General features: G+C 38.3%; 1 protein-coding gene across 4 annotated transcripts in view; it reads left to right on the top strand.

Moving 5' to 3' along the window:
- The window catches only part of ST7 (suppression of tumorigenicity 7), a 157,602-nt gene that overhangs the window by 114,609 nt on the left and 25,221 nt on the right, over window positions 1–17,772 (top strand). For all 4 annotated transcript variants that reach the window (XM_074870211.1, XM_074870212.1, XM_074870214.1 and 1 more), the window contains 3 exons: window positions 5,321–5,435; window positions 15,481–15,553; window positions 17,094–17,196. In XM_074870211.1, coding sequence (XP_074726312.1) covers window positions 5,321–5,435; window positions 15,481–15,553; window positions 17,094–17,196 — 291 coding nt within the window. The remainder of the gene's footprint in view (window positions 1–5,320; window positions 5,436–15,480; window positions 15,554–17,093; window positions 17,197–17,772) is intronic.

Below are 17,772 nucleotides of genomic sequence, written 5' to 3'. Positions count from 1 at the left end.
TTTTTCACATCATTGGCTCATTGTTAATCCTACATTGAAGAGAAGTCATATTATCTGTGAGTATTATGGAGCACTACGACTAAGCTCACATTTGCCAAAGTAAAAATATAATGTCAGCAAATTTTATACCTGTACCATCCCACAGTTAGTGTAAACTGTATCTGGGTCTTTTTCCTGACACTCTGAAGTTCAAGCATTAGATGACATGTCAAATTCCCTGAATTCCACATATGGATGAAAATATGTGGATCCTACTGCTAATTGTTTTCAAGCTCCAAAAGAACAGGATCTGGCAGATTTGGCTTCTTAGCTTCTATCCTTTCTGAACTGAGAAAGAGTAACTGTGGAGCTGCTTCCAAACAAAACAGTGATTATTTGCCAAAAGGAATGCAGCACATAGAGAAATACATTAAATGACAGAATCCTACTTTTGCTGTAATTAAGCAGAACTTTAATTCAGGTGGGTGCAGTGTATTTCAGATAATTTTCTAACTCCAGGAACTATGAGAGAGTCTGTTTATATCACATGAATTCCACTCACAATGAGACCACCCTGGAATGAGTTGCACTTTTAGGACCAGGAGTTAGCCTAATTTTTAAGCATCTGACATTGATAACAGGGCCTTTTTTGTGTGCTAGCCTTAGTCTGATGACTAGCCAGGTGAGCTGGCTAGGACAAAAATTTAAGCATTAGTGTATCTTATTAGACATCAGAGAGTCAACGTGGAGTGACATGTTGCAAGTGCCTCAAGACCAGAGTAAGCTTCAGTCAGAGTTTAGACACCGGAAAGCTTAGCTGTAGACAGTGAAGCCCACAGAAATGGAAGTTTCTGGTTTTCTACTCTGAATTGGCTTGGAGTTTTGCCTTTTCTACCTTGTTCAAGTTAACAGTTCTTACAGATTACAAGTCATATTCCAGAAAGCAGTTTAAGCAAAGCACTTGTGAAAATAACAGTGTTACCCATACCGTGTGCTTGATTCTTCAACGGTGGTGGACAGTTGCACCTGGAAGATTGCAGCCTCAGTCATTCCTCTTTTAGGAGACAGATTTTACCATTCCAGCTACCCGCTGTGGGAATAGATACACTAGGAATTGAAGTTGTAACAGTTTCACTATTTGCATTGAATTTCTCTTGTCTGCTTGTTGTTGTTTCTTCATTTTAAGCTGAATTAACTTTTCATATTTATGAATGCATTCTTTTGAATACATCGATCTAGAAATGTTTTTGTTTGTTTGTTGAGAAGATACGAGTATAAGCAGCAATGAATGGTTGCATGCTCTGCCCATGAAATATGTGACCATGCATACAGCCATAATGCAAATGAAGAATGAATGTGTCAACACCAGCTTTTATCCACCTCTGTATTCCCATGAGTCTCATGGTCTAGTCGTAGGCATAAATTGTAGCTTAAAGCCATTTTCTACACAAATAATGTAACATTGCTAATTGATGCATGATGTTAATGTCATCACAGGGAGAATAATGGGTGCAACAGTTAAAGCTACATTCCTTGAAAATGTTTCGAAAATTAGATCTAAATGAGAAAATGCTGATGACTGAAATATTCTCAAGGAAGGGAGTCCTTGTCATTAAAGAACAGTCTTTGGGAGATAAAACTTGTTCCTCATTCAGTAAATCAGATTTGGATTTCCTTGTACCATAAAGCATTTTTTGTAATCATCACGTTTTCATATCCATCACAAAATCATTGAACCTACACCCTGCAATATGGATTGGGTGAGTCTGGAAATACGGCCCTCCCAGGACTAGTGATAAGATATCTGATTGTGTCAGGCTTATTTCCAGAATTTTTCTGGGAACTTGTATTCCCAAAATATTATTTATCTAAAAAATTAAGATTTATTAATTCTCTGCAAAAGCTACCCTTTCTATATATGTGCAGTTTACCTAATGAATCCTTCAGCGAAGAGCAATTCTGCTTTTGACACATGTATCCATTTCCCCCCAAATGTGCAGAGCAATTAGAACAGAATATGGGCTAACCCAGCCTCAGGTCTGAATTTCATCACTAGAAAATATTTTGACCAATACAAACTCAAAGTAAAATCCTTGTAAACAAATGTTTGGTATGATATGTTCAATAGCTGTTTGAACATCCTTATATTGTAAGCAGGGAATGTGTTCACAGCCGTGTGGTGTCTGTTTTCATATGGTATGAAAATAAGCTTTGCTCGGTGGAGCACAGCTCTTTCATACCAGCTGAGAAAGCAACTAACTGGAATTTTACAATGAAACTTTTAGGCCTAACTAATGTTTATGTAAAAAGCTGTAGCGGCTCTGGTGAGAAATCTTGAGTGCTGAATTTGATGATTGTCTCTTGAGATCTTAAGCTGTGGAGAACAATGGTAACAGAGCCTTCGTCTTTTCTTTACATGCAGTGCTTGACACTCAAATGAAAACATTTGTCAGGTTACAGTAAAGACATAAAGAGAATGAAAATCGATAAGCCAAATGATTTGGCAAATGTTAGTCTGTAACTTCACAGAAAATAAATCTTTGGGTGCAAAGCGAGGTCTGTGCCTCTTAAACTAGAGTCCAGATTAGAGCTCGATGCTGTACAGGTCTGCGGAACTTGAGGGTGCATTCTTGTGTTCAGGGATAACATGCCCATCTTTACATCTCTGTGTGGCGTATGAGCCAGCCTCCCTCTCCATCTGCTAGGGAGGGGAGAGAGCAGGCTCGTGGTCTGCTCTCCGTTGCTGCTCAGCATGACGCAGTATTTGGCCTGCCCTGACCATCCAGCAGGCCTATGTTGCAACCTTTGTGGTGTTTGGTTTTTTTCCCCTCAGTGTTTGCTTTCACTATGAGACCTAAAAGATGACACATCAGAATATTCTGCCATCTAAGTGGCTGTACTTTCTTGGAAGCTTCTCAAAAACCAAAGTTTTACTGTGAGTGAAAATTATTTGCAGTGAAAACTATATACTCTACATCCTGAGATGACAGAGAAATGAGTTCATGTCCTCTCTTCTTTTTTTTTTTTTTTTAATAGCAAGCGTGCTGTCGTTTATGCACAGTCAGTGTTCGAATAACTGAGTGGCTACTTAGAAGTGTTTTATTTTTGTAGCTACAATATCAACTGAGTTCATTATGACTGGGTTGGACTTCTTAATGTTCAACCTTTCCCAGATGAAACCTTTATTAACACTTGTTAGTTTGGAGGCCTGGCAGTCCGGACAGTGACCTTTATTCTGCTGCTGTCTTAGGCAGGGTTTATCACTCTGACAGAACCTAATTAAAATAGAAAAAAAAAAAAAAAAGCTGAGAGTTGTATCAGTGGGAAATGGAGAACCAGAGTAAGAGCTTTTACTGGCCACAGTACGTCTATAACTAGCTGCAGCTCTTCCCTTTTCTTCACTGATGGAGGGAATGCTATTCTGCCAGCCATTATTCATTCTCAATGAGCAGAGATAATCTTACTTAATCCCTTGGAGGGCTTTCTTTGCAATATGTTCATTCTGAACTTTAAATCACTGTATACAAAGGGCCAGATTCTGTCATGCTTTTTCCTGCCAAATAGTAGCTTCCTCTGTTAAAAATGCAATAGTGAGTAAAGACAAGATTGAGGAGAAGTAGGCTCTGTGCTGAATCTTTAACTGATGAATCCAAGTATGTGAATTTTCACCTGCAGTTATTTTTCTTCATGAGCATGACTTAAAATTTTTATTTTGTTGTCAAATCCTTCCATTTACCTAGATGAGCACCATGGCCTGTGGTCCATTTTTTTGAAAACTGGAGAAGGAGAAAAGCCTGCAAACTGTGCAGTTTTGGTTGTGTTCTTTTTCACAGGTTCAGCTCCTACTATTGAAACTAGGAGCTTTATGGACATCCCCATGCCATGAGCATCAAAAATTCAGTGCCTCAGTGATCATAACTCTCACCAGAAATTTATATAATCAGTTAAACAAAACACTGCTGCCCTTGCCTTTGATATTTTAATAATCCTCAAACTGCAGCAAAGTCAGTACTATCCAGATAGCCAAATTTAGACAGATTTATCCCTAAAGGTCAGCATAGTTCTTACATTAGTTTATGCCAGACCACTAACACAAGGAAGAAATTATCTGCATTTTCCGTCTGTTAAGGTTTCTTCCTTAACAGAGTGAAGAAGCTCTAGTGCATTACCTGTTTCTCATTTTCTGAAGTTCTTAATAAATTCCACCCCTCTCACTTCAATCCTGGCTTATTTTTGTTTAAGTTACCTGTTTGCAAGGTTAAGATTTGCTGGTTCTCATCAGTTTCTCTATTTGTATTTCGAAGGTAGATTTAAGTGACAGTGTTTTCAGGTCCAGCTTACTATTTTCAAATTGAGCAGGGCTGACCTTGAATCATTTTCTTTACTTGGCTTTTTATAGTATTTCTGTTCTCATAAACCATCTCAGAGAGATTGTAAATGGTAGTGTTCCCCTGAAAGTTCCTGAAGAACAGTGGTAATATCAGCTATTGTAGTTCTACGCTGTGTGGGACCTTTGTGTGCTGAATGTATATCATGTAGGCAGTTAAGGTATAACAACCATAAAGAGGACACAAGGAAGCAAGGATCTTTTAACACTTCACTTCTTTAGAGAATCACTCTGACAATAAAAAACTATTTAATCAATTCTGCAGTAAAAAACATGGATGCTTCTCTCAAAGGGTTAGTTCGTAAAGGCACTGACATGTAAAAGGATTAGATTATTTTAACTACATGTTTCATTTAGTTTGTCATACAAGATGGATTGTTTAGTTATAGTGTTAGATTTGTATAAACTTTATCTTTCCTATTGTTGCTGCCTTTTCTTTTTTCTTTTTTTATTAGCCACAATTGCAATTGTGTTCTAAAGTATCCACAATTACAAATCCTACTTGATAATATAGTTGCATATATGTAACCTCTCATTTGATTTTATTTTGATTTTTTCAATGTATTTTCTGTTTTTTCTACTAATATACCAGAGAGGTGCTGGATTACTTACTACTGATACACAGGAGCTATATTGTTGAAGATTCTTTTCCAGTGCAATAACGCTTCTTCACTTTGAAGAAGCATCTTAATTGAAGGAAGGTTATGTATTCAGGCAGCTGTGTTCTTGGATTTGACTAATTACATCCAATGCAAAGCACGTCTTGTCAAGAAACCTGAGCCAGTGTCCATTAAGAGCTCAGAAATCTCTGAGATAACAGTGAATTCTGGGAAGAAGCCAAGAACAAGGGGAACTGGGGGATTTAAACTTGGTGTTTGTTATTTCAATGTGTTTTGAGCAAGAAACCCTTTTCCATGTTGATAATCTAACCCATTCATATGTTATTGATTTTAGTTGATGAAGGAGTTTCCTCTGCTTAGCATGTTCAACATCCATGAAAACCTGCTAGAGGCTTTGTTGGAACTGCAAGCATATGCAGATGTCCAGGCAGTCTTAGCAAAATATGATGGTAAGTTCATATATATTTATATTTTCTCTATAAGGTACACACAGAAGCAATGTTTCTAAGTCAAACTCTTAAAATTTAGGAAACACTGTAAATAAGGTGATTGGCACAAGCTTCATAGATCCCCTTATACAGTCCTGAATCCAAAGATTAACATTGTCCATTTTTTCTGCCAACCCATGCTTAATTCATTGTACAGGGTAATGGAACTCACTCACTATCAGCTCTTCAGTGCTTTCTTTGCTTTCTGTTGATGTTTAAAAAAGCCGACTGTTTAGGTTCTGCAGACTTTTTATTGCATGCTATTCAAACCTTGTCTGAAAAAAGGATTATGAGTTCCCTTGTGGACTTTTCTATGAATGTTGATTTAGCATACAAGTGCTTTACAAACATTAATTGATTTAACTTCACAGCAGTCTAGTGAGTAGCAGACTTCATGTCTTATGGGGAAAACTTGGAAAGCTCAGGAGACTAGGTGAACTTTTCGCATTAATTTTCAGTATTTTTCAGTAAGTATCAGTTTATGCAGCATTACATCACTTTTTATGTTCAAATCACAGCTCCTGGTGACTTCCACTCTAGTCCTTTGAACTTGAATTCAAGACACCAGGGTCTCACAGAAAAGACAGAGTAAGAAGCGCCAACTGGCATATTATGTTTAGTTTAAGTTAAATGGGTTTTACTTGTGTTAAGTAGAAACTTTGTGACAGAAACAGGAATATAATCCAGTTCTCTTGAGCAACGGTCATCAACCTGCACAGTGCCACTCTTCATACACTTCCTGCAGTCCCTCACTCACTATCCACATTCCAAGTTCTGCAACAAGTGAATCGGGAATCCTACAGCCATCAGTTTCCTGTTGTGTTACTGCACAGTCCTCATTCATCCTCAAAAAAGTCTCATTCTTATGCACTGGAATATGTCAAGGGAGTTTATGAAAGGAATGTTATGTAATTATATAACTAAGAATGAGATCATAACACACATGAATCAAATAGCTGAACTAAGTGAAACTGGTAGCCTTAATTTTGCTGTTTCTTTTCTTAACTCTCTAGCTTGATCTTGTACCCTTTGAAATGTTCTTAATTACTAGCTCTTACAGTCTTTCTGGTGTTCTTTGAACAGAGATTTTAAGGCTTGTAACTTCCAAAGTTTTTGAAAAGATAAATGGACATAATATGAGGTACTGCTGTATAAATGGCTACCAATATGGGCCCTGGAGCTTACATCCACAGTACTTTGGCCACTCTTTCTCCTGAAGGAATTAGCAGCTTTTCCAGCCTGCCCGTAGTTGATCTCCTGTCCCGTTTGTCCACTGAATTGTCTTCTACTTCCCTTTTGCAAGGTCAGTTTAAGCTTTCTATTGCTCCCAGTTCCTACCAGAGACTTCTTGTTCAGCCAGTACCACTCATTCCCAATTCCATTCTTCTGCCTTTCTTAACTACCTATTTCAGTCTTCTGTTCAGGGCAGTGATGGTCGTGATACTTGGTGATCCTCATCCACTTTCCAATTCCTGTCTTACCAGACATCTTTTCCATCTACCCTTTTCTCTGTGGCTTCTACCTCCTCTGCATTTGACATTCTCTGCTGCATTGTCTGGGTGCCAAAAAGCAGAACAGTAGGAGCTTATGCAGACAGAGACTTCTCACTGTCAGCCCCAGTACTTGGTCCCATATCATCACATGAAACAGTGGCAAGGGGTTGATGCTTAGGTTTATTGGAGTGCTGAGACGTCCCTACTTGATGAGCAAAGAATCTTTGGAGAGTATAACTGAAAAAAGTGCAGAAACTTCCACTGAATATGTGCTAACTGCTTTCTTCTAACATCTTATAACTTAGGAAATTAAGATAAATTTTAATGAGGCTAGCAGTAGCCCATTGGCTTGATACTAACGTGATCATCCTGTCAAATTTCAGACCCCTGCAGCAGACTGTGGCAGAGCTAAGGTTATTTAACAGAAGATAAATAAGCAGCTGATTATAGGCACCATTAGTTGGTAGTCACTGCTACCAATACAGCCTGGAATGTTTTTGACTCTTTCTGGAGTCAAATATTCTAAGCAGAGATCAGAATGTCACCCAGGCCCTTGAGTACTGCCATCTAGTAGCAGTAATGACTCTGGGAGAGATCTTGATTGTGTTTAGTTTGGTTGAAGAAATCTGCAGTTAAAGTGGTAACATCAGAGTCTTGTAGCTCCTTGTATTTCAGTAATTCCCATGACACAGGTGTAGATCCCCATGGACTTTATTTTGGCATATTAAGAAGCAAGTAAGCAGAAGTACCCATTTTTGTGCCCCAGGCACCACCGGACATTGGTACCTTCTAGTCTTTAATGTAGTTATGAGATAATAGTCCTGGGAGACAGCAGAACAGAACAGGGAATTAAGCCATGCCCTCCCAAATCTCGGACTAAACTCCTGTGCCAGCTCTGCTTTTGCATACTAAAGCATCGATACCTAGTTTTAGACAATACCATGGTGGCACTTTGTGTCATGGAAGCTGATAAAATTTGAACATGTGTTTTCTTTTCTCAAAAGCATCTGATAGCCAAAACTGAGGTCGTAAATGTAACAAGTGAGGCTTTTCAAAATAAAACTCTTCTTACTTTGTCTACTTGAACCCATGCAGTTTGAACTCATGCTTTGCCATATATAAACAAAAGTGTGTGTGTATACACTAGGTATGCATGAGGACTCAGCAAACACAGGCTTAACCAGTGTAACCCTTTACAGTTCATGAGTCTCAGAAGGCCCATCTCAGGGAGTCTCAGCTCATTTTAGAACTCATCAGTTTCATGTGTTGTAAGATTTATTGGAATATAAAACAATGAACTCATTTATACTTTCCTATCTGCAGTTTCTGTTGGTCCCACTCCACTGCCTTTTTTTTCACTAAGACCAAACCTGATTTATTGTATTTTGATAACATATGAACAAATCATTTCCTTGAGCTGTCTGCCCCCACCCTGGGCTAAAAAGTTGGATCACATTATGCGAAACCTCAGCCTCTGCAAGCAGTGTGTTAAATTGTGTTTATATTATGTACCTGGCAACACAGCTGATGTCCATACTCATTATTCATGGAAAAAGGGCCTCATTAGTGGGACAGCATGCACTGTTGCTGAGCTACATCATTATGGTTTGAGAGTTCAGTGTCTGTCAATAGAGTGCAGATGACCTAAATACTGTTGAATTCTGGAAAGATTTTTGGCTCTGATTTAACACATATCCATGTTATTTACAGCAGAAATAGTTATGGCTGCCTAAAGAGACTGTTCTTGATGGAGTAAGCTTCTGGTATTCATAGTAGATAAAGTTTCTCTCCTCTTCTTTCCTTGCTTTTTAAATGGATTGTTTTCCAGTGGAGTAGATCTGCTTGTTGTGATGCTTGGAGCAAATGATTTATTAACTTCCCTGGGCAGCCAGTTGTTTTGATTGTTATTATCTGGTAACCTGGGCACTGTGTGAAAACTCAGACCTTTATGGCAATTGAAAGTCAGATTTAAAAAGAATGGATGCCTACGTATTTAGTCATAGTGATGCAATGGTTCCTCCCTAAACCTGTCCTTGCTTCCCTTTTTTTAAATGACTGTTTTTCAGTGAGACTGTAAGCCTTCTAGCTTGCAGGAGGAACACCTTACGCAGATTCCCCTTTCACTTACTCTCTTGCAAAGAAGGAGAAGGACCATGTCACCATTGTAGACAGTCCCAAATTCAGAGTTCACTTGAGAAGATAATTTAGACCAAAGGCTACATAGAAAGAATGTGGTTTTTAAATACAAAAGGCATTATTCTGCTCTAGGCTATGACACTTTTTTATTTGGTAACAGCTTACTTCAAAGAATCCTACTTTGAATTAATGTCAAATCAAAATGCAGGCCTTTGAAGAAACATTTTAGAAACAGTCATCTTTGTCTTGAAATACTTTCACTTAGCGAAATCCAAACAGTTAATGTAGAGAAATTAGTTCTCTAAAATGTAGCCTATTCAGGGCTTTCTCCAGTCCCCCTCTGTCCTATTTCTTTTTGTCCTTACAGACTTATGAAATGGGTAAATTCTATTTACATTGAACTTGAAGGGATTCCTTTTGTAGAGAGTTGCAGATTGATGAACCAATTGCATGGACTCTTCAGTTATATTAGCTATGGTCTCCAGGGTTTTTGTGTATATGTATATATTTGAGATCACAACTCCACTCTATCAGTTTCATTACTTGCCATGATTACATTTGATGTTTTTGTGAAGATGTTCTACCTGGTGAAACTAACTGGGTGCAAGAGAAAGGGTTTTCTTCTGAGTTCAAGATGTACAAGGGACAGAACGGAAGCAACCATTACTTCATGCACACTATTTTATAATCCTTTTGTTTCTTTGAAAAAGAGACCTTAAGAGAGAGTTCCTTTTAGTTAAGGTCATATCAAGGCCTAGTCTACCTTCTCCAAGAGATGCAAATCAGGTAAGACCTCCAGTTTGTGTAATAGCAGTATCAAGAGAATAGTTTGTCTTTTTTCCTATTACATCTTTTCTAGCTTCTGCTTCTAAGAACTAGTTCTTTCCTCCTTGTCAAAATTACTTGTCACTTCATAGTGGCTTCATAGGGACATAGAGACACTTCATACAAGTCTCTGTATCAGTTCTGTGTCTGTTCATGCCGTCTGCTCTCTCTTTTGCCATATGATTCTGTGGGTTTTTTTGTTTTTCCTGCTTGTGCAAAAGCACAAATGTCTAAACTAATTAAACTAATTTTGCTCTTTTACTCTCCTATAGGAGAAATGATTCCTTCCCCTCTATATACATTTAGGATTGAATTTGGTCAAATTAAAGGGGTTGACACCTGCCTTGTCACAGAGATATCCATCTCGGCAAGAGCTGCATATGAAGTGTTTACAACCAGTAGTGACCCTCAAAATCCTTCCATAACTGCACACTTTTAAGTTTTAGTTGTGGTCATGGCAAAATAAACACTTTTTGTTTGTGTCGAAATGTTTCTTCCATCCTATCAGGGGATGAAAATCCAGGCCTTAACATCCACAGTGGCTATGTGTTTGTGTTTGATCGAGGTGTTTCCCACCACTGAGGAAGAATGTCAAAAGTATAGAGAATCAGAACTGCTTTATTTTGCAAGCACAAAATAAGTGTTAGATCATTGTGGTCATAGTTTTGCTCCCTCCAGCATGTTTTCTACTACATTTCGTGGAAAAATGCAATGACTATTCTCATGGAAGATAATAATACAGGATATTAGATCTTTTTGACAGTGTTTTTCCCCTGATGTTCAGTTCATACTTTCCTTTATTGAATTCCACCCCATTACTCTTGCTTTTAACCATTTGTATCAGCTTAATTCACTTTCTTCCTTAATGTCTGTGTCTTTATAGATGACTGCATCTCTCTTCTGTCATCACTGGTCCAGCCTGCACATATTTATTTGCTAGAGCACTTTCAATCTTTCCCATAAGTAATTCTTCCTACCACCTGTGCAAGAGCTGACAATCTAGCCTGCAGTTGCAGAGAACTGGGGGAGTTCTGTGCTGGCAGGGCAAGTGTTGGCGTACCACTTGGACACTAGTGTTCTACAGACAGGCTGAGGGAGAGAAAATCAGAGTTGGGCTCACCCTCAAGCCATAACACAATATATTCTTGTATTACACCATTTTTTTTTGTTTTATCTCTTCTCATAACTTCTTCCAGTTTGTTGATATACTTTCAGTTACATATTTGGAAATATATGAATGATTCCAGCGGCTTAATGTAGTATGTCTTCAGTGCTATATGAAGAAGAACTAGCAGTTTGACTGGAAGGATCTTACTGTGCAAATTATGATCCCAGATCTACAGCTTATTTAAGCAAATATTTAAGTCCTATTAGTGTTGATAAGACTATTCACCTATCTGAAGTTAAGCCCATAGAAATCTGTATTGTTGACTTGGGAATAACATATACTTTAAGGTCAAAATAGAGAATAATTTCTGATTAGTGACTTAGATTTTGCATTTATTAATGACTAAAGCAATTGCAACATGCCTGTGTCTTCACATTTAGGGCCTTCTGATGACTTGGAGAGGGGATGTTGCACCAGTCCATATCCAGATGCATCATTTCTTGGTTTAGTTGCTATTTTATAAGAACAATAGATCTCATAACCTATTTAGATGATATATGGCGTATTCTGGATATCTTGAAACAGAGAAGTTTGCAAGTCTCTATCCATAGCATCTTTCCATTAGTTCAGTCTCACAAGCAACCACTTAAGAAGACCAGTAAAAATTCACTTTCCCAACCTTCCCCATAGCTGACTGGGGCTAATCGAAAGAATATGCTCAGAAATTGTCGAGACTATTTTGTATTCTGTTTAAAGATACAAGTGATAAGGAAGAAGGAGAGCCTTTTTTAGATTGACACACCAGTTCTTATTAGGCAAAAATGTTCTGATGGGTTTGACAACAGAATAGCAGTCACATCTTTCAGCACATTGTGAGAACTCCACAAGTAATCACAGGAGGGTGGGAAACAGTATATGTGAAGATATTTTGCCAGATGGCTCACAGAGCTGGACACAGTCATTTATGAAAAACTTCACTTTGGTTCCTGACAGAGGACATATCTCCTAGGGCTAGTTTAGATTTGATTCCCTCGCTAAATTCAAGTTGTAACCAGACATAATTATTTTATGCTTTTCTGTAAAATATGAAGGTCCAGTTTTGGAGATGAAGCATAAATTATATGAGGATTTTAAAATATTGTACTGATCAGACAAGAATATAGCAGAACCAAGTACTTCCAGTTTAATGTGGAGCAAACAAAAAGCAAAACGCTTTTGGAGGGAAGCGGGCATGGACCTACAGAGGGCTATCTCCACAGCAACATAAACACGAACATTTGTATGTATTTCTTCCATTGCCAAGGGACTTGTAGGTATTATCCTCAAATAACTGCTGCTTGCTCATTAGGAGCATAGTACTGGAAGAGGCCTCCTGGGTGAGTCAGGTCCCCCGCTGTTGCATTCATATTACGCCTTCCATGAGCTGAGCAAACTCCATCCTAGAATTAGCTATTTTTCTTGTCCCGCTATTCTACCTGGAAATCTGCCTCAAAAATTCACTTCTTAGAAACCTTCTTTTAATCTCCAGCCTAAATTTAATTCTGAGCTGTTCATTGTTTTGCGAACATTATCCTTTGCAAACATATCCATATGCCTATCCTACGCAGCTCTTCTCCTTTCTTGGTGTTCCTTGTGGTTATGCATAGGGAACAGTTGTATTATCTTCTCTCAGATTTTGTTTAATTTGGATTGTTACAAAACCAATCCAGTCTTTCTGTTTACTTTTGTTATTCTTGACCATGGGTGATGAGATTTGAACACAACATTCCTTGACAAATCCCATTTGTTCTGCAGAAATGACTCATGTAGCGTACCTGAGCCTTATCTCACCTCACCACATTTCCCTTCCTTACAGGTACCAGCAGTTCATTGTGGATCAATATAGATCTGCAATCTATATGCACAGATGTTTCCAGCTCAGGAGCACTTACTGCCTACTAGAAGCTATTATTTTGTGATACAGTGTTTTGGTTTAGTATATTTAACCCTGTATCAAGCTCAGTTCCTACTGTATGATATCTTAATCTCTTTGCCAAGAATTGTAATAATCCTCACAACCTGGTCCATGCAACTTCCACTGAACATTCTCCATTCAAGTATCAATGATCTGATGCAGAAACTAGCCTTTATACATGTGATTAGAGGTTTTTTGTTGAGTGGTCTCCTTGTTTAACCTTATGGATTGTGTATTAGTGGCTCAACTGCCATTTTCTTGCTGTCATTCTGTCTTTTGATGGCATACCTGCTTTCTCTGATAAAATTGAGTGAGCAGCTTTCATCAGCATAACTGTTTTTCCTCTGCTACATCAGTTATATACTGCAGACCTCTTGATTCCTCCTGGTTTTCAGCTCCTTCAAAAAGATAGAAAAATTAAGTGGTGCTCTCACTGCGTTACTTGAAGAAGTCCGGGCAAACTTTCTCTTCTTGGTCCTTTTTTTATATGTGGAGTTTGCCTTTTGCCTGAGGAAACGTATTTCCAGGGATTTCTAGATAGACCTCTTGTTCTGTGTCATTCATGCAAATTTTGTAAAGGTCAGATCCTGAACCAACGTTACTAGGTTTGAACTGATGCAGGGGAAAATATTTCCTGTGAGGTAATGGTGACTTGATGACCCAGAGAAACACTTACAGGTAAGGGGAAAATAAGGTATTCTACTGACCAATTGAAAACCTTATAAATGACAGCAAATTTCTGGTTTTCTTGGGATTTTTTTACTTTTCCATTACTATCACTTTCACTCCATTTATGATTTGATGAATAAGGTTTATACTGAAAGAAAGAGACCAGTATGTTCTGAAAAAGGTAATTTCTCTTTACTGGAAATAACTTTTAACTCCTTATCTTAAGGAAAACGTGGTATAAGCAGGCTTATTGAAGGTGCTTATAAATATTTTCTCCTCCTGTTGTTGAAGATGTGCTCATGTCTGTGTCTGTAGCTAGCTTCTATTAGTGGAGTAATTAACATATCTATCACCCAGATTGCTTTGCCTGCTGTTGATTTTAATTACTTTAGTCACTACAATTACATACTCCAGTGAAATTATAATTAGAATATATTATAGGGAAGCCTCCAACAAGATCTTTACATCTCATAGTTGAAGTGCAAGTGCATAAAAAGACAATAGAGAGGATTTAACAGGTAGCATTTTCAAAGTGCCTGAGTCATTCTGGCAACTTTTTCTATCTAACAGAACAACGTTGTGCATGTCTGCTTAGTTGTTCATAAGTGGAAGATGGTGACTGCTGAGGTATGACTTGCTTGTCCCCTTTAACTCCATTTTGGAGCCCTGTCTTGCAAGACACTGGGGTTCAGTAAATAACAAGTTTCTCTTAATCCTAAAGTTACCAAGCTGTGGTAATTTCATCTTTCTAATCAACTTTAATGACAAACTGAGGGATAGATAGTTTCTTAGAACCATAGTCAGATTAGCTGTTCTTCACTTGGGCCTACTCCAGTGCCTTGTGTTTACTACACTGTGTATTTGCTGTTTACTATAGGAAGCTATAATATTGCAGTGTGCAGAAATGTTTGCAGAATCCAGCCTTTACTGGGGGTGATTCCTTTTTTTTTTAAATTATTATTTGTCTGTAATCTTTAACTTTTTAATGGTGAAATATTTTAGTCACTATATGGTATTTGTCTGCTGAGTAGATTACTACTGTGGAAGTCAATTCTTCTCTGTAACAGTGGGAAGAAATCTATAACTCAAGTGTGTTAAGCAACATTTCTCACTACCTTTTGGATGCTTTGTGCCAATCTGCTGGTAGAGAACAGGTAAAAATTAAGATGAACTAATAGGTTAAGTCAGGTTTATGGCTCCTGTGTGTCTCTGGGATGGCATAAAATGACCAGAGACTGTCTGGTGAATATTTTGGTCCAAGATTTCCTTAAGAGGCAAAGCACCTTATTTTATTGTTGATCTTTAACTACAATAAATTTAATGATTGTTTGCTTACAAGTCAAATCCATTATTACTTAAAAAGCTGTCTTAACTTGTATAGCTACCACATAATTGTATTAGAGAACTGCTTCTGAGTGAAAACAAAAAGACTGAATAAGATAGCCCTCAGCTATTACTTAGATGTTTTGTGAACTGTGGAAAAATTCATGTATTCCAGGTTACCTATACATTTATATATGAAGTAATGAATTCTTTCATGATGTCTCTGTCATGTCACTCTTTGAATTAGTTCTCTAATGAACCCAGTTGCTGCTTAAATAGCGGTTCCAGTGGTCGTTAATGTAGGTTTTAAAGCCCGTATATTGGTTGGAAATTTAAAAATCTGTGATATGGGAGTACAAGTCCCAAGATCAGAAAATATTTTGAATTCATGTAATAATTTTGCATATGCCATGCAAACTCCAAAGTATCAATCAAACACACTTCTTTCTGCAGACTTTTAAATTTTCAGATGCTGACCTTTTTCTTTCTTTTCAACAGATATAAGCTTACCAAAATCAGCAACAATATGTTACACAGCTGCACTGCTCAAAGCCAGAGCTGTCTCTGACAAGTAAGTGCATAAGAACCATTGTCCAGCAAAATTCCTGATTTAACTTGAGATTTCTCTTAGCTGAGCCCACACCCTAACAATCTGCTGGGTTAGCAGGAGAATTCAGTCCTGCAGTAAATTCATAAAATGATTTTATATCTAAGAAAAATTTGCAGTGATCAAACATTGCACTTCAAATATTACAGAAGAAGAAAAGAAGAGAAATAGCATAAATTCAGTTCTTGTTTCATTTTTATGTATACTGTCTGGGTGAGCTTTGGCTTCCTAGATAGTATGACGAAGATGCAACTAGAAGGTGTTGTGTGGCTGAACCTCTTCAACTTTGTATAAACTTGACCACAAAAAGGTAATAAATAAATGTGGATGTACTGGTAGCAATGTCATTTTACAAGTGCTGTCAGAAGGCTGCTCGTCTACTTAAATAGAGGCAGGTGGATTTAGCATTACTATGTCAGGGATTCTGAGAGGTAGATGACGTTCATATTTTTAGACACACAAATATCTGCTCATTCCTGTTACGGTTTTCTCTTGGGTCTCAACCTTCCAAGGTGCCGAGCCCATCTACTTGATGCCTGTGGACTTGAGAGCGCTGGCCCGCTCTGAAAGAGTGCTCAGCTCCTTGTGAGATGGAGCTCAAAAATCCCAATTCTGCTCTCAGATGCCTTCACACAAATCCCAGGCAGAGTTGTGTCTGTGCACCTGAGGGTCGAATGCCTCCCCAAAGTTGGAAAGCAAGTAGAGTGGAAAGCCATTTTCTTGATTGACATCCTGACAGTTTTTGCTTTTAAAGTGTATGTACACATCAAGATCTAAGTAATTTTCTTTCATTCTTTTTATCCTGTAGATCGCCAGTACCTACTGCAACATCTTTCCTCCCTACACAGCGACTCCAGCTTGGGAGGGCAGGGCTAAGGTTGTCACAGCTTTCCCTGTGGTGTCTGCCTGCCAAGTACAGCTCTGGAGTTAGCCGTGGGGTGTGAGGTGAGAAAGAGATTGCATGGTCTGGTTTTTCATTCACTGGGGCAGATGATTTGCCCACAGTTTGGGCATGCTACCCTCGATGGTGCTGCGGCCAGTAGACCACCTGCTACTGCTGCTGCATCGTGCTTCCATCCCAACCTGACCCAGGGGCATTGGGTTGGGAACCTCCCTAAAACCTCCCCAAACCTCTTTTTAATAGAAACCCTCCAACAATAATTTGGCATTGGTTTTTTTTTTTTTGCTTTTCTTTTTCCTACGACTTCAGCCTTGAATATGCCCCTTAGCAAGGTACCTAGAGCAAATTTAGATTAGTGACAGAGAAAGGACTGTTTGAACTGACTTTCTGCCGTGATTCGATGCAAACATGCTTTCCACTTCTGCTGGGATTTTCATTGACCTTGATGTAATAGATCACTCAGAGTTTCCACTTGCTATGGAAGTTTGGAGAGCATAGGAAATTGACTCAGTTTGGTTACATGGGCCCATGTTCTAGATTCCTTTTCTGGCTTTTTCTTACTAACATTTCTGACCTAATGTGTTTGTTTCTTTGCTTTTGTAGATTTTCTCCAGAGGCTGCCTCAAGGCGAGGGCTGAGTACTGCAGAGATGAATGCAGTAGAAGCTATTCACAGAGCAGTAGAATTTAATCCACATGTGCCAAAAGTGAGTATGGAGAAAGCATTGTTGTAGCTTTAACACTGCTGAGGGCCTAACTCCTGATTTCTGTGTTAGATTAACAAGTGTTGTGGAAAGGGGAGCAAACAATGGGAAGGGAAAGAAGCTGATAGTGTGCACAGTTTTTTTGTTTGGTATTTCACATTCATTTTCTTCTACTCTGGACCGTACAACTTGAAATTTTAGCTGAAGTGAGTCCTCTATGTGAGGAGCAATTACATGGTGGATTGCAGTAGTAGACACCACCAAATGCTACACTGGAGGACAGAACCATACATAAAGACAGATTATAATTTACAAAATAGCCGTTAAAGATCTTCTAGATCAAAATAGCATGTTTTATTTGTTTTGATGATTACATGTAAGAATTTGTTTTTGGCACGCTATACAAAGGAACCTATGTTTGGAGTTTGTGGTGTGCTTCATGTAAGTTGCATTAGTAATTCCTTATGCAGCACCCTGTCATTAAGTTCTGAGAATTCAAAAGCTCAAGAGATGAATAATTGGTGAGAACTACAAAGTAAGAAAAGGGATTTATGTTCTATATTCCTTAATCCCCTCTCC

This window comes from Strix uralensis, chromosome 5 (genome assembly GCF_047716275.1).
Source record: "Strix uralensis isolate ZFMK-TIS-50842 chromosome 5, bStrUra1, whole genome shotgun sequence".
NCBI classification, from domain to species: Eukaryota; Metazoa; Chordata; class Aves; order Strigiformes; family Strigidae; genus Strix; species Strix uralensis.
This window is presented reverse-complemented; position numbering and strand designations above follow the sequence as displayed.